At 39.1% G+C, this 23,274-nt stretch overlaps 1 protein-coding gene across 1 annotated transcript in view; it reads left to right on the forward strand.

The window, feature by feature from the left end:
• Positions 1-23,274, forward strand: part of DHX40 (DEAH-box helicase 40) — a 37,873-nt gene that overhangs the window by 6,900 nt on the left and 7,699 nt on the right. The window contains 7 exon segments of the mRNA XM_006092216.3: positions 6,724-6,823; positions 8,467-8,553; positions 9,023-9,205; positions 10,543-10,623; positions 11,276-11,433; positions 19,897-20,011; positions 21,394-21,502. Of these exon segments, the coding sequence (XP_006092278.1) occupies positions 6,724-6,823; positions 8,467-8,553; positions 9,023-9,205; positions 10,543-10,623; positions 11,276-11,433; positions 19,897-20,011; positions 21,394-21,502 (833 nt within the window).

A 23,274-nucleotide genomic window follows, 5' to 3' on the forward strand; every position in this document is an offset into this window, starting at 1 on the left:
TGCCCGCAACCAAGGTACATGCCCTTGACCGGAATCGAACCTGGGACCCTCAGTCCGCAGGCTGACGCTCTATCCACTGAGCCAAACCAGTTAGGGCAGAAGTGATTTTTTTCTTGAAGTCTTTTCCAAGGGTTTTCCACATGCCCCTTAGAATTATTAAGAGTGACCTACATCTTCTCCCACTGGAACAAAAATATTGTTGGTAATTTTTCGAAATAAGGACTGTAATTTCTTGATAGTAGCACCATAAGTCAAGCCTTATTTGCCACGGCCACAGAGCTTCTACAAATCTTATATATCCAGATATATCTGAGACTAAACACAGTGTGAGTTTTTATTTTTTATTTTTACTTTTTTTAGAGAGAGAGAAACATTGATTTGTTGTTCCACTTATTTATGCATTCATTGATTGATTCATGTATGTGCCCTGACCAGGGATCCAACCAGCAACCTTGGTGATGATGCTCTAACCAACTGAGCTACCTGGCAAGGGCAACACTGGATTTTTTAAGTGTTCACATATTAGCCTACTTTTCAAGAATGATGTAAATTCAAAGAGCATATGCAAACTCTTATTCTGATACTGTTCATGATAAATGTTGTTAAATGAGGTTTAGAGTTTTTGTGTAAAACTATTTTATTAGAGATTTGATTTGTAAAACTAAAGGAAAATTAACTGTAGCTGCCTAGAGTTTAATTGGGATTAGCATTTAATATAATGTAAAAAACATGTTTTTTTATGTGTGTTTTTGTTTTTATTGAGTAGGTGATTCTTATATTAATAAAAAAATTCAGGAATATATGTGTTGGTAAATAACCATAGACCACATGCTATTATGGAAATTTCCTTTGTGATGATATTAGGCCCTTGCTCTCGATATTGAAATCTATTTTTAGATTTTTACATCTTAAACGGAATTCTTAAGGTCATCATTAGATATTTAAGGTTCTTATTGTTTTCTGGGGATTTGATCTAATGACTCTTAAAATTTGCTTTAAAATTGATAAGGTAATTAAAAACAATTACGGTTGCTTTATTAACCATTAACTAACTATATTTTTTCATATAAAATAAATACATGTAAATATATATAAATGTATATATATGTAAATATATAAATATATTCTTTTTTAAAAATATATTTTTATTGATTTCAGAGAGGAAGGGAGAGGGAGAGAAATCGAAACATCAGTGATGAAAGAGAATCATTGATTGGCTGCCTCCTGCACACACCCTTCTGGAGATTGAGCTCGAAACCTGGGCATGTGCCCTTGACCAGAATCGAACCTGGGACCCTTCAGTCCGCAGGCTGACGCTCTATCCACTGAGCCAAACCAGCTAGGGCTATTCTTTCCTTCTTATTACCACATTGAAAATAACGTTCTATATCTGCTCTTGCTTCTTGTTTAGCATCCTGAAATCCAGTTCTTATACTGTTAAAGGTTGCTAGTGACTTATTTCTCAAATCTCATGGCCATGATGTATTTTGATTTTGTGATGACAATAATAGGTCTTTGAAATGTTATCTTTTGGGATACTATTTAATTATCTAGTTCTCCTGAGCAATCTTTCTCTAAGGCTTCTGCCTTCCCACTTTCTCCAGCCTTTGTTCCCTTCTAAATGTGACTATTTTCTAGTTTCATTCCTAGCTTGCTGTTTTCTTAAAAATGTGTTTTGGTGAAACTGGATCCTAGGATTCACCTTTCACTTCTCTGTGAACGATTCCTGAAAGCGCTCTCTAGTTCAGACTCACTCCTGCAGCCTAGACCTCCTGGGTCTCTTCACTTGGTTTTCTGGTCTTATGCTTGTTATTATCTAGATCCGTGGTTGGCAAACTGCGGCTCGCGAGCCACATGCGGCTCTTTGGCCCCTTGAGTGTGGCTCTTCCTAAGCCTTAGGAGTACCCTAATTAAGTTAATAACAATGTACCTACCTATATAGTTTAAAAATTTTGGCTCTCAAAAGAAATTTCAATCGTTGCACTGTTGATATTTGGCTCTGTTGACTAATGAGTTTGCTGACCACTGATCTAGATCATTCAATCCAAACAGGTGGCAACTCCTGCAGGTTTTCTTTACCCTTGTCTTATCCAGATCTCTCATTCTTTTTAGTTTTTCATTATCATTGTTAGATTTGGGATCCTTAGTTTGCCTTTCTGAGTTGTTACCATAGCCTGCTAATCGGTTTTCCCTCATTTTATTGGCCATCCTATGTGCAGTGCTGATCTTCCAACAGCACAGCTCTGATTGTGTCAGTATCCTGTTGGGTACCTTCAGCTGTTATTCCCGACTGAATTAAAGTGCCAACTTATTAAGTTGCCATTCAGTATCCTTCCAGCATGACTGCAACCTGCTTTCAGCCTTAATTCCCAGTGCATTTGCACACATTAAAGATGTGGGGCTGGGTGTGAGTAGGGCCATTACTGAAGGGTTGTATTTATTTTAGTTTCCTTTCTGGTTCCAAGGGCACTATAAGGGCAAGCTACTGGCGATCCATTATGAGCATAATAGGTTTTTTTTAAAAAATATATTTTTATTGATTTCGGAGAAGAAGGGAGAGGGAGAGATAGAAACATCAATGATGAAAGAGAATCATTGATTGGCTGCCTCCTGCATGCCACCAACTGGGGATCGAGCCACACCCAGGCATGTGCCCTTGACTGGAATCGAACCCAGGACCCTTGAGTCCCCAGGCCGATGTTCTATCCACTGAACCAAACCAGGTAGGGCGAGCATAATAGTTTTAATTACAGCAGTTTATAACAGTGCAAAGCAGCATTCAATGGAGCTGATGAGGCACTAAGTAATGGGTGAGGTGGAATTAGACAAGATAGGGAGAGTGTCAGGTTCCTGGGCCCTTAGGCTTTCTTTTTAAACCTGCTTAATACAATTCAGCACTTTTTTTTTCTTTATTATTGCTATTTTGGGTGGTGGGGAAAGACACTGTTATGTTACTTCCTTTATTTCAGGAACAGAAAACTTGATCTGGGGAGTGAGGAGAGGGAAGAAGGGTTTCCTGCTTGTAGCCTGTAGGAAGGGGGTTCAAAAATGACCCATGTCTAAGTTTAGTGAATCTGTAAAAATTATAATGTGGATATTTTATATTGGCTTATTTCTGGGCTAGTCATGAGGGTGGTTGAGTGTTTTAAAGAGACACCTTAAAGTATGTTGTTAACTGGCAGAAAAAATTCTCATCTGTCAAGTATGAAGAGGTGCTGTGGTGTCCTTTCTGCTGCCGAGGTTACACGATCCCTGGGCTGAACTTCCCAACCCCACCCTTTGTGACATTCTCTCAAGCTAGAAGTGCTGGTGGGATTTTTTAAATCCTTTTCCTCCCACATCGTTTTTGGTGACTGTTTGCTATTTCCTTAACTTGAACGTCTCCTTTCTCTCTTCTCCCCTCTCACTTGCTGAAATCCTGCTATTTTGTTTCACCAACTCCATAAAAATTTTTCCCTGTTTCCCTCCTCACAACTTGCTGTGATCTCTTCATTTTGAACCTCATGCTTTGCTGTACCTCTTGTGGCACTTAACACATTCTACATCGTGTTGTGGTTGTCTCATCCTCTCGAAGAGATTGTGAACCTCGTGAAGGCAAGTACAATATTTTGAAAAAGTCCTCATTGTATACTTGTTAGACTGAATTCAGATTTTTTACTTTCTGCAGGACTTTCAACAAATACTATGACTAGAACCTTTTTCTTGTTTCTCTCAAACCTCTTTGCTCTTCTGACTTCCTTCTTTGGTTCGGGGTATTGTAGTTTCTCAGATTTGTCATGCATCTAGGGAACGCTGAACCCCACAAAAAGGTATGAACTGAAATATACCTGTTTTTACATAAGTGACAAATATTTGCATGGAATTAGACCATTTTAGCACTAAAAGTAATGATCGAATTCAGTGCTTCTTAGTCTCTTTTAGAGGGTAGGGTCTCAGATTCTTTTAAAAAGGTAATAAAAGTCATGGCTTGTTTCTCTAGAAAAATGCACACACATGCACGCGCACACACACACTCACATACATATACTATATGGTCCTGCATAATCAGACTTCTTTATTTTACAGTAGAGGCTAAGTGATGTCCCTGCTGTCACATGGTACATCTGTATTTGATAACTGGTTATTTATTCGGTAGGGGTGATAAGACAGTATGTGTTTCCAAAATACATGAAGAAAAGGAAAGGAGTTTTACCTTGAATTAATGTACAACATTTTAAAAGAGGAAAACTGCTTGCTTAGATTAGTACATAAATCCCCAAATAGTTTTCTTCCTTCAAAACAAAAACATTACCTCAATATGGTAGGTAACTAGAATTTGCTTTGTTTACAATAGTTTCTTTAAATGTTAAGATTAAAGGTGTAGGGGAATAAGATTAGTAAGCTTCACATAAAAACTTCTATTCTGTGTGGAACTTCCCCAAATGAGAACATATTTTTTTGGCTTATAAAGAAATACATACTTTAAAAAAAAATCAGCAAAGTAAGAAAATTACTTAAACTTAGATTCCACTAACATGGTTAAGTACTAATCACTATTAACATTTTGAGATATATTGTTCTGGACTTTTTCTTTATACATTTAAATATATTTTTAATTGGTTTTTATTTTTATTATTTATTTATTTATTTGTTAATCCTCACCCAAGGATATTTTTCCATTGATTTTTAGGGAGAGTGGAAGAGAGAGGGAAAGACAGAGAGCAACATCGATGTGAGAGAAACACATCGATTGGTTGCCTCCGACCAGGGCCAGGGCCCGAGGCACCTGCAACCAAGGTATGTGTCCTTGACGGGTTGAACCCAGGACCCTTTGTTCCTCAGGCCGACGCTCTATCCACTGAGCAAAACTAGCTAGGGCTATTTATTGATTTTTTTAGAGAGAGTGGAAGGGGGAGAGAGAGAGAAAAACATGGATTTGTTGTTCCACTTATTTATGCATTCATTGGTTGATTCTTGTATGTGCCCTGACTAGGGATCAAACCTGTAGTCTTGGCATATTGGGAGGATGTTCTTACCAACTAAGCTACTCTGCCAGGGCACTATTTTTTAAAAATATATTTAATTTTACTTGAATTTACTTGAAGGAATTATTAAATTTCAAGTTAATCTTTACCACATGAGATAATATTTTATAAAAGTTTGCTTTAAAGTTTAGCAAGATGAAAAATATTAAGCTGAAGTTAGTATCTTCTTTCAGAACATATTTGATTAGAGATCTTACCTGTTTACTTATCTGATGAGGACTTAAATACTTTTACTCTTCTATATCCTCTTCTAATTTTTGTTATTATATTATTCCGATGTATTTAGTGTTTACCATCAATTTTTTTTTAAACTGTTTTTTTTTTCATTCCTACGATACTTTTGGTTAACTTTAGATTGGCTTACTTTTGTTAACTTTTTTAAAATAGAAGGGCTCTTGAGTGTTTCGTTTTGTTTTAATAATTATTTTTGTTTATTTCAGGGAGGAAAGGAGAAGGAGAGGGATAGAAACATCAGTGATGAGAGAGAATCATTGATCAGCTGCCTCCTGCACACCCCACACTGGGGATCGAGCCCACAACCTTGGCATGTACTCTGACCAGGAATCGAATCATGACCTCCTGGTTCATAGGTCAATGCTCAACCACTGAGCCATGCCAACTGGGCTTGAGTACTATTTTTTTGTTGCTCTTTTATGTTTGAGAATGTCTGGCTTTTGCCTTTTTACTTGAAGTACATCTTGGCTGGGTTTTATGTCCTTGGGTCACACTTTCTTTTCCTTAGAAATTGGTAGACGTTGTCCAGTTGTCTTCTGGCATTGAATGTTGCTGTGGAGGCGTCTGAGGCCAGCCTGATTTTTTCCCCTTCCCTGTAAGTGATTTGCTTTTTCTGTCGGATTGCCTGAAAATTTTAATCTTTATCCCTAAAGGCCAAATCCATCTTTCTATTTAATTTACACCCAGGCCTCTTAAGGCCAGGGAAGTGCCAGGAACTCGGAAATACTCTCTTGTTAACTCTCAAGTCTGATTCATTTTTCTCTCTCTTTAGACTAGATTTCTGTCCTTCACTTTCTTTAGTCATTTTCCTATGACAAGTTTACTTTTCCTCTTTGCAAGAGACTAGCCTAATCAAATTGAGCGTCTCTTGGACCTTCTTCCAAATTCATAGGAGAATCAGATTGGCCCAACTTGGGCAAGATGTTTATCCTTGGTGCTATAAATCAGAGCAAGTACCATCCTATAAGCATTGCTGCTGGGGCCCACCCTTCAGAGTGTGGGTAGTGGAAATGAGTGTGGTGTACTTGTTTAGAGAGGTAGTCATGAGTTGGGCAGACACTGAAAAAGTAAAAACTACTTAGCTAATCAGTCTTTAAGGCAGAGAGAGGTCCTTAATCTGTAGCCCTTAAATGGGAATTGTTTGAAAATTTTGTGTGTGTGTACAAACGTGTCTTTTAATGGAGAAGAGGTACATGGTTTTAAAATATTCTCAAAGGGAGCTATGACCTACATAAAGGCGTCTGCTGTAGGGTTTATTTTAGCAATAATAAACTGTGAGTCCATGGATCTAGAAACCTTAACAGTGAAAGGTGAGGAAAAATAGTTTTGCTATTATATTTTGAATTCAAGATAATTAAAGAGGTGAAGAGAATATAACTTTCAATGGAAAGAAGTTACTTTTTCAAAACTTGAGTTTGACAAATGCATGTTATAAATTAGTATTTTCCTTTTACATATGTTTTAGATCAACAGAGGAGAATATTTTTGCCACCTCCACCTGGAATTAGAAAATGTGTCGTATCCACTAATATTTCTGCAACATCTTTGACAATAGATGGAATCAGGTACAACTTTAAAAAATTCTTTTAAAGCCAAGAAAGCCACTTAGCTAATCATAAAACATTGAGTTTGCTTCTCTGTGCCCTCCGCTAATTCCCTTCTCACCTTAATTTGAAGTCACCTGTCATTTTTGTAATTATTGATTGCAATAAATAGGGAAATGGAGTAGGAAGTACATATAATATTTATGTTCACTCTTTTTTTTCTTTTATTAAGTATATTTTTTATTGATTTCAGAGAGGAAGGGAGAGGGAGAGAGAAACAGAAGCATCAATGATGAGAGGGAATCATTGATCGGCTGCCCCATGCACATCCCCTACTAAGGATCGAGCCCACATGTGCCCCAGGCATGTGCCCCAACTGGGAATTGAACCATGACCTTCTGGTTCATGGGTTGATGATAACCACTAAACCACAATGGCTGGGCTCAATTTTGTATAACATAAAATTAACATTTAACACTGGACAATTAAGTAGTATTTAGTACATTTACAACATTGTACAACCACCAACTCTATTTAGTTTTTTAAAAAATATTTTATATAATTTTAAAATTATTATTTTATTGATTTCAGAGAGGAAGGGAGAGGGAGAGAGATAGAAACATCAATGATATGAGAGAATCATTGATCAGCTGATCAATGATGAGAGAGAATCATTGATTGGCTGCCTTCTGCATGCCCACCACTGGGATTGAGCCCAAACCCAGGCATGTGCCCTTGACTGGAATCGAACCCAGGACTCTTCAGTGTGCAGGCCAACGCTCTATCCACTGAGCCAAACAAGCTAGGGCAACTCTGTCTAGTTTTAAAACATTTTTATCACCCCAAAATAAAATCCTGTATACTTTAAGCAGTAACTCAGAATATGATTTATATGCCATTATATGTATACTAGAGGCCTGGTGCACGGATTCATGCACTGGTGGCATCCCTTGGGCTGGCCTGTGCCCTCTCACAATCCTGGACCCCCTGGGAGATGTCAGACTGCTGACTTCAGCCCAATCCCCGCAGGCCAGGCTGAGGGACCCCACCGGTGCACAGATCTGTTCAGGGCCTCTAGTATGCATATAAGATCTTTGGTTAATCTCTTCTCACCCTCCCCCCTTACCTCTGAGATTCATCAGTCTGTTCCATGTTTTCATTCCTGTGTGTTGAGCATCTGCTCCCTGGTGGTCAGTGCACAACATAGCTACCAGTCGAACAGTCACTTAGGCTTTTATATATATAGATACCATAATTTATGCATCTATTCATTTCTTAATGGGCCATGGACATTTAAGTTTTTTTCCACCTTTTGGTTCTTACAAATAGTGCTGCTATGAACATACATCTACAAGTATGTGTTGAGTCCTGTTTTCAGTTCTTTCGGGTGCTTACTTAGGAATGGATTTCTGGGTCACATGGTAATTCTGTGTTTAACATTTTGAGGAACCTTCAAACCTTTTCCCACATTACATTGGCTGAACCATTTTACATTTCCAGCAGGAATGTATGAAGCTCCAATTTCTTGACTTTCAAGTTTTACAGTTAACATTAAAGTCATCATGTAGTTGTTAGTTTGGTGAAAAAGGAGATTCCATAGTGGCTGAAAATTAACAACTCTTTCCTTATTTTCTAGAAACTTAACTTGTTTTCATTCTTCTTAGGTATGTGGTAGATGGTGGCTTTGTGAAGCAGTTAAATCACAATCCCAGATTAGGCTTGGACATCCTGGAGGTGGTTCCAATTTCAAAGTAAGTCTCTATGTCACGCGTTTTTGTTCAAAGAACCATGGATTAGATAATTTCTAGTTGGTTCAGGGTGGGAGGTGAATTGCTTAGGAAACACATAACATTATTTTTTAATCTTTATTGTTGAAAGTATTACATGTGTCCCCCATCTTCCCCCCATTGTCTCCTTCTAGCCTGCCCTACCCCCCGCACCTGGCCTTCACCACCCTATTGTTTGTGTCCATATGCATACAAGTTCTTTGGTTGATCTCTTCCCACCCACCTACCTCCGCCTTCCCTCTGAGATTTGACAGTCTGTTCCTTTCCTCTATGTCTCTGGATCTATTTTGTTCATCAGTTTATTTTGTTCATTAGATTCCACATGAGTAAGATACTTGTCTTTCTCTGACTGGCTTGTTTTGCTTAGCATAATACTCTCCAGGTTCCTCCATGCTGAACATTTTGGGGACTTTTGTTTTTCTTTCTTCTAAAGGAGTGAGGCGTTACAGCGAAGTGGTCGAGCTGGTAGGACTTCCTCAGGAAAATGCTTTCGGATCTATAGTAAAGATTTTTGGAACCAGTGTATGCCCGACCATGTGATCCCTGAGATTAAGAGAACTAGTTTGACATCTGTAGTTTTGACCTTAAAGTGCCTTGCCATACACGATGTTATAAGGTATGTAGACAGCTTTTAAAAAAAGGAAAATGTGTTAGGGTGGAGCCTGGTTAATTCTCAGAAATTCTTTTGAAGTATTTGGCTCAGATATCCCTATATCTCAAGATTTAAGTAAACCCATACAAAAGGCTTCTTTATGATGCTTTACTAGACTTTGACCCCAATCTCATATTTGTTTTAAAATATGTTTTTATTGATTTCAGAGAGGACGGGAGAGGGAGAGAGATAGAAACATCAATGATGAGAGAGAATCATTAATCGTCTGCCTTTTGCACACCAGCTACTGGGGATTGAACCTGCAACCCAGGCATGTGCTCTGACTGGAATTGAACCATGATCTCCTTGTTTATAGCTCAACATTCAACCACTGAGCCATGCCAGGCAGGCCCTTGCTCATATTTTAACCTTGGTTTAATGGTGTGCCTCATGCTGATATTATTTGGGTCATTTAGTGACCACTGTTTATCTGTTATGAAAGGTATATAATGATCATAATTCCAGATAAAATGGTGGGGTTTTTTTGTAGCATCTTTGGTAGAGCCAGCTTTGTGTACTATGCACTGTGAGAAACGGTAATACTCGAGTAGTTTTTTGCTTTCACTAAGCTTAAGTTACATTGGAGAAACAAGATTGGTATAATCAAGTAACTATTGCCCCTGTTTAAAAGTATGTATATATATTCATGCTGGGTTATATGCCACTGTTATCCTTTGTGAATATCATTAATTCTCCTATGTTTATTAATGATATTGTGGTTATGTAAGAGAATGTCCTTATTTTCAGGGGATGCATGCTGAGTATTTTGGGGATGAATAAGCATTGTATTTGCAACTTGCCTTAAGAGTTCAGGAGAAATTAAGTAATTGGTACATACAGATACATAAAGCAAATATGGTAAAATTAATTGAACATACTTGCCTTTTTATCAAAAGCCATTTTGAAGTACTATTAAACATTCTGTAATTTTTGGCCACTTTCAGTGAATTTTTCTCCATTGTTTTATAAACTTATAATAAAATTGTGGACTAAAGAACAGAATAGAGTTGACATTGGGCTGTGAAGAATGGGGCAGGATTCAAATAAGAGGAATGGCAAGGGTGTTCCAGCTAAGGAGATCAAAAACAGGTGCTTCTCGAATTAATCAAAGACTATGATTCAGAAAAACTTATTTCCTCTTTTGCTGAATGCTGATCATGATCATAGGATGCCTTAAAAAAAGAAGAGAGAGTATTTGAAAAATAGGAGTGCTAAAACCTTTTAAAGGAAGTTTCAAGTCTGTATAAAATCATACTGTGTTCAAGAAATGGGTTCTCATTTTATATCTCATGTAAACACAGGTTTCCTTATTTGGACCCACCTAATGAGAGACTTATTTTGGAAGCCCTTAAACAACTTTATCAGTGTGATGCTATTGACAGGTAAAGAGACAACCAAACAAAACCCCTCCCCCAAAACCCAACCACAACAGATGTTAATTTCTTTTTAAAATAGGCTTCTTAATACTTTCCTTATAAGTATAAAATAATTTGTTTGAATTGAGTGGATTGTTTTACCTGAAATTAGAAATTGTCCTCAGCCTTTTTTCACCACAATTCTGAATTTACAAATTATACCATAAAATGAATTTTGTTCAATATTAGTACTATTTAACAAGTAATTTCTGAGTACTGTTTCAGTGCCAGGCATTATGCTGGGTATATCAAAATGATAAGAGAGCCAGAATCCTTGTTCTCATGATTGTGTGATGGGGAAGGATTTGGTAATTATCACTCTTTCATTACTTCCATTACTTCAAGGACATCCTCTGTGTTTCCATAGCATTTTGTGTCTGTTACACTACTCTATTTTGCATCATTGTTTAGGATTTTGAATGTACTGGCCCTTGACAACAAGGAATTTATTATCTTGATGTTTTTCTTATCTATGACTACAGTGTATTATGTTTCTTAAATTGAATTTATGGGGGTGATTGAAGGTAATCTAAATTATGTCTGATTTATTCTGAATGATGAGCATTTCATTTGTACTCTCCCAAAGTAGAAAGACAAAAGAACTTTTTTTTCTATTAAGGAATGGCCATGTGACCAGATTGGGTTTGTCTATGGTAGAATTTCCTCTCCCTCCACATCTGACATGTGCAGTAATAAAGGCTGCTTCTCTGGACTGTGAAGATCTACTACTTCCAATAGCAGCAATGTTGTCTGTGGAAAATGTCTTCATTAGACCTGGTAAGAAGTTTATTGAAGAGGTTTACTTTTAATTAATAGACTTTAACCCTAGCCGAGTAGCTTGGTTGGTTAGAGTGTTGTCCCAATACACCAAGGTTTGATTCCCCAGTCAAGGCACATATAAAAATTGACCAATTAATGCATAAATAAGTGAAACAACAAATCTATGTTTCTCTCTCTCTCTCTCTTTCTCTCTCCCTCTCGCCCTCCCTCCCTCTCCTTCCCTCGCTTCTTCTCTCTCTCTCTAAAAATAAAAGATCAATTAATAGACTTTATTTTTTAGAACAGTTTTAGGTTTATAGAAAAATTGAAGGAAAGTACAGATACACAGTTTCTCCTATTATTAACATCTTTCATTATTCTGGTGCATTTGTTACAATTGATGAGCCAATATTGATACATTATTATTTATGGTCTGTGGGTTTTGACAAATCTGTAATGACACCTACCCACCATTACAGTATTATACAGAGTAGTTTCATTGACCTAGATATTTCCTGTGCTCCACTTATTCATCCCTGCATCCCTTCCCCCAAACCCCTTACAACCATGAATGTTTTTACTGTCTCTTTAACTTGGCTTCTTTAACTTAGCAATGTACATTTAAGGTTTCTCCATGTCTTTTTGTGGCATAAGAGCTCATTTCTTTTTATTGCTGAATAATACTCCATTGTATGGAACTTGTTTATTCATTCACCTATTGAAGGGCATCTTGGTTGCTTTCAATTATGAGTAAACCTGCTATAAACATCTATGTGCAGGGTTTTGTGTAGACATAGGTTTTCAATTCATTGCTGAATAGTGTAAGAATATGTTTAGATTTGTAAGAAACTGCCAAACTGTTTTCCAGACCTTCTAAAGGTCTGCACTATTTTGCATTCCTACCAGCAATGAGTCTGAGAATTTCTGTTGCTCCACAACTTCACCAGTATTTGATGTTACTGGTGTTTTGGATTTTGATCATCTTAATGATCTTAATAGGTGTGTAGTGGTATCTCACTGTTGTTTTAATTTGTTGCCTCATGGTGACATGTTGTTAACCATCTTTTTGTATGCTTACTAGAGGCCTGGTGCACGAATTCGTGCACGGGTGGGGTCCCTCTGGGTGGCCTGCAGGGATCAGGCCGAAACCCGTAGTCCAACACGGCCTGCAGCTCCTACCTGCCGCTCCCACTCATCCCGGCCCTACTGTGCCTGCCACAGGCTTGCCCAATCAGTCCCAATCAGGAGAGGCTCATGCTGCTGCAGCAGTGCTCACTAGCCATGAGCCCTGCATCTGGCACTCTCCCTGTGGGATCGGGCTGAAACCAGCTCTCCAACATCCCCCGAGGGGTCCCGGATTGCGAGAGGGCGCAGGCCAGGCTGAGGGACCCCACCGGTGCATGATCGGTCCAGGGAAGGACTGCCGGAGGGGTCCAGGGCGTATCTGGCCCATCTCGCTCAGTCCCGATCGGGCTCAGTCCTGATCGGCCCGACCCCAGCAGCAAGCTAACCTACCGGTCAGAGCATCTGCCCCCTGGTGGTCATTGCACGTCATAGCGACTGATCGACCAATTGATTGCCCCCTGATGGTCAGTGCATGTCTCATAGTGAACGGTTGAGCAGCCTTAGCATACCATTAGCATATTATGCTTTGATTGGTTGCTCTGCCGTTCAGTCTATTTGCATATTATTATATAGGATTTGCCATGTATAGTCTTCTTTGATGTCTGTTCTGGTCTTTTTAAATTGGGTTGTTTGTTCTCTTATTGTTGAGGCTTTAAAAAATTTTTTATTGATTTTAGAGAGAGAAAGAGGAGGGAGAGAGAAAAAAACATTGATTTGTTGTTCCATTTATTTATGCATTCATTGATTGATTCATGTATGTGCCCTGACCAGGGATCAAACCCACAACCTTGGTGTATCAGGCTGATGCTCTAACCAACTGAGCTACCTGGCCAGGGTGCCTCTTATTGTTGAGTTTTATATTTGTACTAGAGGCCCAGTGCACAAATTTGTGCACCAGTAGGGTCCCTTGGCCTGGCCTGTGGGATCAGGTTAAAACCAGCTCTCCAACATCCCCTGAGGGGTCCCAGATTGCAAGAGGATGCAGGCCAGGCCGAGGGACCCCACTGGTGCACGATTGGGGCCTGGGAGGAACGCGGGAGGTTGACCAGCCCAGGAGGGACCATGGGAGGGCTCCAGAGCGTGTCTGGCCTGTCTTGCTCAGTCCCAATTGGCTGGATCCCAGCAGCAAGCTAACCTACCAGTCGACTGTCTGCCCCCTGGTGGTCAGTGCACATCATAGCAAGCAGTTGAGTGACCTTAGCATATCATTAGTATATTACACTTTGATTGGTTGAACGGATGACCAGACAATGAGACACTTAGCATATTAGGCTTTTATTATATAGGATATTTAGGATAACCGTACTTTATCAGATATGTTTTTTGCAGCTATTTCTCCCAGTCTGTGGCTTGTCATCTTGTTTTCTTGACATTATCTTTTGCAGAGTGGAATTTTTTAATATTAATGATATTCAGCTGATGAATTATTTCTTGCATGGGTTATGCCTTTGGTATTTTATCTAAAAAGTCATCACCATACCTAAGGTCATCTAGATTTTCTCCTATGTTATCTTCTGGGAGTTGGATGTCCATTTGTTCCAGCTCCATTTGTTCAAAAGACTATCTTTTCTCCCTTAAAATGCTTCTGCTCCTTTGTTAAAGATCATTTGCTTGTATTTGTGTGGGTCAGTTTCTGACTTTACTCTTTCCCTGTTTTGGCTATACTGAGTCTTTTCCCTTTGTATATAAACTTTAAAATCAGGTTGTTGATATTCACAAAATAACTGGCTAGGACTTTAATTGGGATGTATTGAATCTATAGATCAAGTTGGAAAATCTTGACAGTATTGTCTTCCTATCCGTGTACATGGAATATTTCTCCATTTATTTAGATCTCCAGTATTTCAGAGCATTTATTTATTTATTTTTGTTATTATTTTAAAATTTATATTGCATTTATAGGGGTGACTTTGGTTAATAAAATTATATGAGTTTCAAGTGTACAATTCTATAATATATCATCTGTTTATTGTATTGTGTGTTTACTGTCACTGAAAAAAATGCTTTTATTGATTTTAGAGAGGAAGGGAGAGGGAGAGAGATAGAGATAGAAACATCGATGACAGAGAAACATTGATTGGCTGCCTCCTCTACTCTCCCTACTGGGGATTGTGTCTGCAGCCCAGGCATGTGCTCTGACCAGAATCGAACCAAAGACTTCTTGGCGCCTGAGTCGATGCTCAACCACTGAGCCGCATCGGCTGGGCTCACTGACCATTTTTTGATTACCATGTACCTAGCCCTGTAGGACATGAAACTGAGGACAAATGGTTTTTTCATTTTGTTATCCTTTAACTTAGTTGTTTAAAATAGGGAGTATGTGATGTTCCTGGCAGGGAGAGTTAATTTCCTTTCATTGGTAAGGGAAGATAGTATGGTGAACCTTTGCCCTGTTGTATAGTACATTAGTAATATATTAACCTTTTTTTCCCAAGCATCAAAAGAAGGTAGTTTAGCCCTTGTACCCTCAGAGGATTGTTTTGAGGTTTTCATGTCTTTAAACTTCTGCTTGTTCTTTTCTTGGTGTGTCATCATGGGACACAGCTTAGTTTGTCACATGTCAGCTTTGCTTTCTTCTGGTGGGGTCACAGTTTTTCATTTGTAAAACTAGGGATTTGGATTAAGGTGATCCAATTCTAATAGTCTTGTAAGGCCAGAAAAAGGAAACGGTTTTCCTTGTTGGGATATCCTATATAATAAAAGTCTAATATGCAATTTTCCCCCTCCACCGGAGTTCAACTGCTCGCTATGACGTGCGCTGACCACCAGGGGGTGGCGAGGAACAGGGCAGATGTCGGCTACACCATGCGACCTCTTGGTGGCTACCTGGGGGCGGGGGTGATGGGGACAGAGGTGCAGTGAGAATGTGGTGGGTCCACCGACCTCACTCTAACTCCCCCTGCTAACCTCCCCCGCGCTCAGGTGCCCTGCACCCGTGTGGTGCATCGTCTTCTGGGTGAGCTGGGCCACAGCTGCTGGGACTGCAGGGACAGGTCGGGCTTCCTGTGGGTTCACACAGGAGCCGGTCTGCGAGGCCGGCCGGGTTCCATGTGGTGCCACTGGGTGGCCCAGAGGCTCACACTGCGCCTTGGCCCGCGGCGTCTGGCCGCGCTCACCACATCTCCACGTGGGGACTCGGGTGCTGTGACTCAGGTGGAGGGGGGCGCGCGGAGGCTCGGGGGCCCAGGTGCTGCCCAGGGCCCAGAGGTCAACTGGGACCTGCCCTTCCACACCAGACACTTCCACACCAGACACTCGCCTTCTATCACTGACCAGGCCTAGGGACCAGGTACCCGTGCATGAATTTCATGCATCGGGCCTCTAGTTTAAATAGATGAAACCAGTCTGGTATTAGCCTTCTTTTTTTTTGGTAACATTTTGTAATACAATTTTGAACTTATAGAACTGTTGAAGGAATATGACAGGCCTTGGCCTGGTAACTCGGTTAGAGCATCAGCCTGATACACCAAGGTTGTGGGTTTGATCTGTGGTCAGGGCACATACAAGAATCAATCAATGAATGCATAAATAAGTGGAACAACAAATTGATGTATCTCTCTCCCTCTTTCTCTAAAAACATCAATTAAAAAAAAAGAATATGAAACAAAGTCCTTTATACCTTTTATCTAATTTCAGCAGTTTTTAACATTTTGCTGCTGCATTTGCTTAATTATTCTTTGTATATGTATATATACATATATACTTATAAATATACATTTTCTTATTCTGAATCATTTGAAAGTAAATTGGAAAGATTGTACTCTCTTACCACAAAATATTTACTTGTATATTTACTAAGAACAAGGGTAATATCTTATTTAACCAAAGTCAAGTTATCAAAATTAGGAAATTTAACATCGATACAGTGCTATTATCTAGTCCAGAGTCCATATTTAAATAGTCCATTTTCCTTAGAATATACAAAAGTAGTTTCAGAACTAAGCTATACCATTGTGGAAGGCCACTCTATACAACTGGAGTTCAGTATTATTTACTTACAGGTTTTGGGGGTTGGGGGGAACCTGCTCTTCACTGTCTGCCCTGCCTGGATCCTCCTGGAGCAGAAGCTTGGGGTGGGAGGTGGTGGGAACTTCTGTTACCACTCAGTACAAAGGCTAGCAAGATGGGATCTGTGGACACACTGGTTGCCAAAAATTTTTTTCTTTAAATTCTAAAATACCTGAACAGCTTTAGGAAACTGGGAGTTGTGGGAGCTACCACTCAGCCACTGAACTCAGTGGAACAGATCTTCTACACTACAGAGCTGTAAGGAAATGGGGGGCTGCACTGGCATTAGCTGTTCCCCCGTTCATTAGCTGTTCAGCCGGATCCTCTGTACAGAGAAGAAACGGGGTGAGAGAAATGGTACCACTTTAAGGCTGCCAAGCCCTCAGAATTAGTTCTTCACACAAAGTTGTTGGGGGGATGACTATATTAGCTATTCGGATGCGATACTTCCAAATGTTCTTGCTGAATTCCACAGATTCAGTCAATCTCCAGAGACATGGATAATTTGACTAGTTTAATTGATGTTTCTCTGGGAGGGAGGTTCTGCCTAACTCTTCACACCACCATTTCCAACATATTATATAGTTAAAAATTCAAACACTACAAAAGAAATGAGGTGAAAAGTAAGTCTTCCTCTCCTAAACATGTCCCAGGTCTGATTCCTAAAGGCAATGACTACTACCAGTTTCTTATTCAAATGTAATGTACACATATATGACCTAGTCTTAATTTTTAAACCTGAAATTTCAAGATCTTGAGATGCTGCAGAAAGCATCTTCCGTTTTTGAGCATGTGACTTGCTGACTCTTGTTATATTCAAAGTGTGTATTGCCTTTCCAGCTGCTTTCTAAGAGCATTTATAGTCTTTAAAGGTTAACACATTAAGCACCCAGTCAGTCACGGTGACTGACACTATACTTTCCGTCCGGAAGACAAAACAGGCTGGGCGCTTAACATGTTAAGCAACCCTTTCTGGCTTGGTTCTTAGTCATCATAGATTACCTAATTTATTACATACCTATTGGTAAAACTGGCTAGTTTTCTTAGATCTGACATTGAATAAAGATTTTAAATATCAAAATGGTGATATTGTCAACATTTTTAGTAACCTTTTTTTTTGCTGTAGTAAACTGTATTATAGTGTCTGCTATTATATATATTGCTTTAGAAATCAGACAGTGGAGAGAGGGCTTTTAGGTGGTGAATAGCTTATTGGTGGTAAACAACTTAACCTTAAAATAGAACAAATTTAAAATAACATTGGGTTGGTTTTAAAGTTTTTATTTTAATTGTGATATTTTTAGAAATAAAGGGTACTTTATTTGTATGTGATACTTACAGCCTTATTTCCCCACTTCATCTCTGAGGACTGTTGTTGAAACCCTTTCTGTGTAATAGTTTTGTTTTCTGATTTATAGCTATATAGAAAAATATTGAATTATCTTCCCAAAGGGAGTTTTGCTGATATAGCCTTGTTTTGCTGCTTTAGCTTTTTATTTATAGTTTTTGCCTCAATAGCATCTACCTATTTGCATGAGATAAAACTGATCATAGAATTTCATCTGGGGAAAGATAATAAATTAAAGAAAATGACAAGTCTACTGGTTAAGTAAAGATGGATAGTCAAACTTTTAGGAGGATAAACTTGCTAGACGGTACAAACTGTGTGTGATACGGACTCTAACTTTACTATATCCTCTCTCCTATTGTCTCTAGCTGCTTTCTTCAATTGCTCCCGAGGTAACAGGTAGAAACTACATAAAGCCTGGGATGGAAGACTTTATTTACATATATATTTATATTTGTTGTTGTTAATCCTCACCCGAGGATATTTTTTCCATTGATTTTTAGAGTGGAAGGGCGGAGGGATGTGGGAGAGAGAGACAGAGAGACAGAGATAGAGATAGATAGGTAGAGAGAGAGAGAACATCTATGTGAGAGAGACACATCAATTGGTTGCCTCCTGCACGTGCCCTGACTGGTGATCCAAACTGAGATCCTTTGGTATGTAGGCCGGTGCTCTAACCACTGAGAACACTGCCAGGGCAGGATGGCATTATCTTTAGTCAGATTACTTTCCTCCTAATACCAGGAACTGCTGCTATGGAGATTCATAGTGTAGTCTAGTGCTGCTTCCTAGAACCAGGCAACATGGTGCCTCTGGTAAATGTAGCTGTGATGGGTGTACTGAAGGAATAGGAATTGTGGTATGATGTGGTACAATGAAGGAAGGATCCTTGGGAAATCTGAGAAATTGAACTCTGAAGGAAATTAGCCTGGGTGAAGTGTTATGTGGGGAACTTGGGCAGTGATAGAGCACATCAGTCCCGAGTGCGATCCAGTCAGTCAATAACAGATACGTCTCAAAAATGAAATATTGAGCAAAAGAAACACGACACATAAAGTATATTTATACAAAGTTTGAAAACAGGCCAAAACCTTCTTTGGGGTTAGAAGTTAGGACATGTTACCTTTGTGGAGGGGTACAGGTTGTTATTAGAAAAAGGGCAAAAAGAGGGCTTCTGGGGTATTGGTGATTCTGTGTGTTGATCGAGGTATTGAGTAGTACATTAGTGTGGTATGTTTGTGAACATTCATTGAGCTGTACACTTATGATCTGTGTAGTTTTCTGAATGCATGTTATACCTCAATATGAAGTTAAAAAAGAAAAGTAAAAAGTTTGTAGTAGTTTAGTTCTGCATATTTGACCTTTCTGTCTAATTGTCCATAATTGTGAATTGAATAAATAAGGACTGGTTAAATTGTGTTATGTTTCTTATATTTCTGGGGAATACAAGGTGGCTGTTTTTGAGAATGAATAATTCCATCTGCACTGACATGAAGCCGTTATTAAATAAATAAAGGAAGTTTCAGAACATATATCCTATTTATGTTAAAATAAATCACTATATACATATCCTTGTATATGCATAGAAAATATATTGAAGACACACATTAAATAATTAACAGTGGTTAGCCTTGAGGATTGATTTGTGGGTAATGTGACAAAATGGAGAACCTTGAACTTTTATGTAATTTTTTTTACTGTGAGCATGGGTTACTCTTACGATAAAAATGAATTAAAAAATAAATACGTGTATTAAATACTATTTTAAAGGCAAATGGATTGGGAGAAGTAATGTTGCTATATCTGATAACATCTCCAAAGTGTGGTTAAAAGAGAAAGAGGAGTTGTGGGAGTAATTAGAGCCCCCTTGAAAAGGTAATATAGATCTACCTTACTCCACCCCAGAGGGTGAGACAAATTTTAATGAGCTTGAATAAACAAAGTGAATGTAGACACTTGATATAAAATGGAACTAAATTGCCTCTGCAACTGTCTTTTAGTTGATCCAGAGTATCAGAAGGAAGCGGAACAGAGACATCGAGAACTGGCAGCTAAAGCTGGAGGATTTAATGACTTTGCAACTTTAGCTGTCATTTTTGAGCAGTGCAAATCAAGGTATGTGAGTTGTCTGTACTGGAAATTGTCGGTTTAAAATATAGCTCCAATATGTACTTACTATGTGACTTTAGACCAGTGGTTCTCAACCTTCTGGCCCTTTAAATACAGTTCCTCATGTTGTGGTGACCCAACCATAAAATTATTTTCGTTGCTACTTCATAACTGTAATGTTGCTACTGTTATGAATCGTAATGTAAATATCTGATATGCAGGATGGTCTTAGGCGACCCCTGTGAAAGGGTCGTTTGACCGCCAAAGGGGTCGCGACCCACAGGTTGAGAACCACTGCTTTAGACAGTTAGGTTTGGTCAGGATGATATTGACCTTCAGGTATTTTTGTGAACATTAGTGAGATTCTTCTGTGTCAGGTGACTGTTACTTAGTAAGCATTTATTATATAACTAGAGGCCCAGTGCACTGGGGGGGATCCCTCAGCCTGGATATGCCCTCTCGCAGTCCGGGACCCCTCAGGGGATGTCCACCTGCCAGCTTAGGCCCGCTCCCCAGGGGATTGGGCCTAAGCTGGCAGTCTGACATCCCTCTGGCAGCCTGGGAGCCCTCAGGGGAGCGGGCCTAAGCCGTTAGACATCGTTAGTGCTGTGGCAGAAGCAGGAGAGGCTCCCACTACCGCCACTGTGCTGGCCAGCCATGAGCTGGCTTCTGGCTGAGCGGAGCTCCCCCTGTGGAAGCACACTGACCACCAGGGGGCAGCTCCTGTGTTGAGCGTCTGCTCCCTGGTGGTCAGTGCGCGTCATAGCGACCGGTCATTCTGCTGTTAGAGTCAATTTGCATATTACCCTTTTATTATATAGGATATTAGTGTGTTTTTTCTCTCCCTGAACCTTTCCTGAAAATGACCTTATAGAATTTTGGTTCTATATAAGTAGCTTAGATGAGAAAAAGATTGGCTATTTGTTAGAGCATATGTGTATAAAATATCCATTTACAAAGAATTTTTAATTCACTCAGAGGCACCCACATTTAATTTTTTTTTCAAATTCCTTAAAGTGCTTTTTCTTCCTTTTTTTTTTTTTAGAAAAAGAGGGAGGGAGAGAGGTGTAGAGAGATAGAAACATCGATGAGAGAGGAATATCATCGATTGGCTGCCTCCTGCACAGCCCACACTGGGGATTGAGCCTACAACTGAGATACATGCCCTTGACCAGAATCAAACCCGGGACCCTTCAGTCCACAGGCCGACACTCTATCCACTGAGCCAAACTGGCTAGGGCTAAAGTGCTTTTTCAGTAATTAGATATATCTCATAAAAGAGCTGACAGTTGCTTTTGGGTTTCTAGTTTTGTAATAGAAATGAGGATGTTAGACTGTCTTTCACTTATAGAAGGTATTTTCAAGATACCGTTATTTTTGTTTTTCAGTGGAGCTCCAGCTTCCTGGTGCCAAAAACATTGGATTCACTGGAGGTGCTTATTTTCTGCATTTCGTGTTGAAGCTCAACTTCGAGACCTAATCAGGAAGCTTAAACAGGTGATTGCTTTTTTTCTTGAGTAGCATTTGGACAAGTCCCTCTGAGTTACCAAAACCATATAAATTATGAGATGTTCTAGTCTGGCTTGTAGTAACAGGCGCCATTCCTAACCCTGTGTGAGCACCAAGCATTGTAACCTCTTATCCTTCTAGGCGGTCCTTTACCTGGCCTTGGTTAGTTTCCTCACATTCATGTCCCACACAGATCTCTGGAGTTCTCTATAAAGGTCTCTTCTCTCCTGAACTCTGTGAACTCCAGTCGTTTTGGTCTTCCTGTATTCTCAGCTCTGTCTCTTTAACTCAGGGAGTTTTCCGGATTCCACTTGGGTTTTTCCTTCTCTGCACCTTGATCCAGAATCTCTTTCAAGGCTGACAATGCTGGGGTGGTTGTTGGGTTTACTTAATTTATTTCCCTTTATTTTATTTTTAATGATTTGTTGGTGACATTGGTAAGTAAAATTATATCTTGTTGTATTGCTCCCTTTATCTTATGAACTATCCTTCTTTGTCTCTTACTATATCCTTCTTTTTAAAGTCTGTTTGGTCACATATTAAGTATTGCTATCCCAGGTTTTTTTTTCCTTTTCATTTGCAAGAAATATCTTTACCATCCTTTTACTTTTATTCTGTATATTTTGTTCTGAGGTGGGTCTCTTGTAGACAGCATATATATGGGTCTTGTTTTCTTATCCATTCAGCTACCCTATGTTTTTTGATTGGAGCATTTAAGCCATTTACATTTAATTAAAGTGATTATTGGAAGGTATGTATTTATTGCCATTTTATTCTTTAACATTTTTTTTTAATCTTCACCAAAGGATATGTGTGTGTGTGTGTGTGTGTGTGTGTGTATGTGTGTGTGTGTTGATTTTAAAGAGAGGGGGGGTGGGGGAGAGAGAGAGAAACCTTAATGTGAGAGAGAAACATCAATCAGTTGCCTCCTGTATATACCCCAACCTGGGATCAAACTCAAAACCTAAGTATGTGCCCTGACTGGGAATCAAATTTGTAACCTTGTGGCGTGTGGGACAATGCTCCAACTAACCGAGCCACCCAGCCAGGGCCTTTTAACATTTCTTCTAATACTGGTTTGGTGGTAACGAATTCTTTTAGCTCTTGTTGTTTTGTCTGGGAAGCTTGTTATTTATCCTTCAATTTTAAATGATAGTCTTGTTGGGAAAAATAGTCTTAGTTGTAGGCCCTTGTTTTTCATCACTTTGAATATTTCATGCCAGTCCCTTCTGGCCTGAAATGTTTCTGTTGAGAAATTAGCTGACAGTCTTATGGGAGCTCCCTTGTAGGTAACTGACTTCCTCTTGCTGCTTTTAAGATTCTCTCTTTGTCTTTAACCTTTGCCATTTTAATTATGATGTGTCTGGGTATGGGCCCGTTTGGGTTCATCTTTTTTGAGACTCTTCCTTTATTTCTTGGAGATCATTATTCCTTATCACTTGGTATATGTACAGTATTTTGGAAGTCCCTATTTTGGTTGTTTCAAGCAGAAGAGTAAATCTGGTCCCTCTTACTCCATATTGGCCAGAAACAGAATTTTTAGAAATGTGGATTTTTCAAAATAAAAGAATATTTTAAATTGTTCTATGAGATTTACCATTGTGTGTGTGTGTATATATATGTCTGTGTGAATATGTGTGTGTGTATATATATGTGTGAGTGTGTGTGTGTATATATATGTGTGTGTGTATATTTGTGTGTGTGTGTGTGTGTGTGTGTGTATATATATATATATATATATATATATATATATATATATA

This window comes from Myotis lucifugus, unplaced genomic scaffold (genome assembly GCF_000147115.1).
Source record: "Myotis lucifugus unplaced genomic scaffold, Myoluc2.0 scaffold_99, whole genome shotgun sequence".
Taxonomy (NCBI): domain Eukaryota; kingdom Metazoa; phylum Chordata; class Mammalia; order Chiroptera; family Vespertilionidae; genus Myotis; species Myotis lucifugus.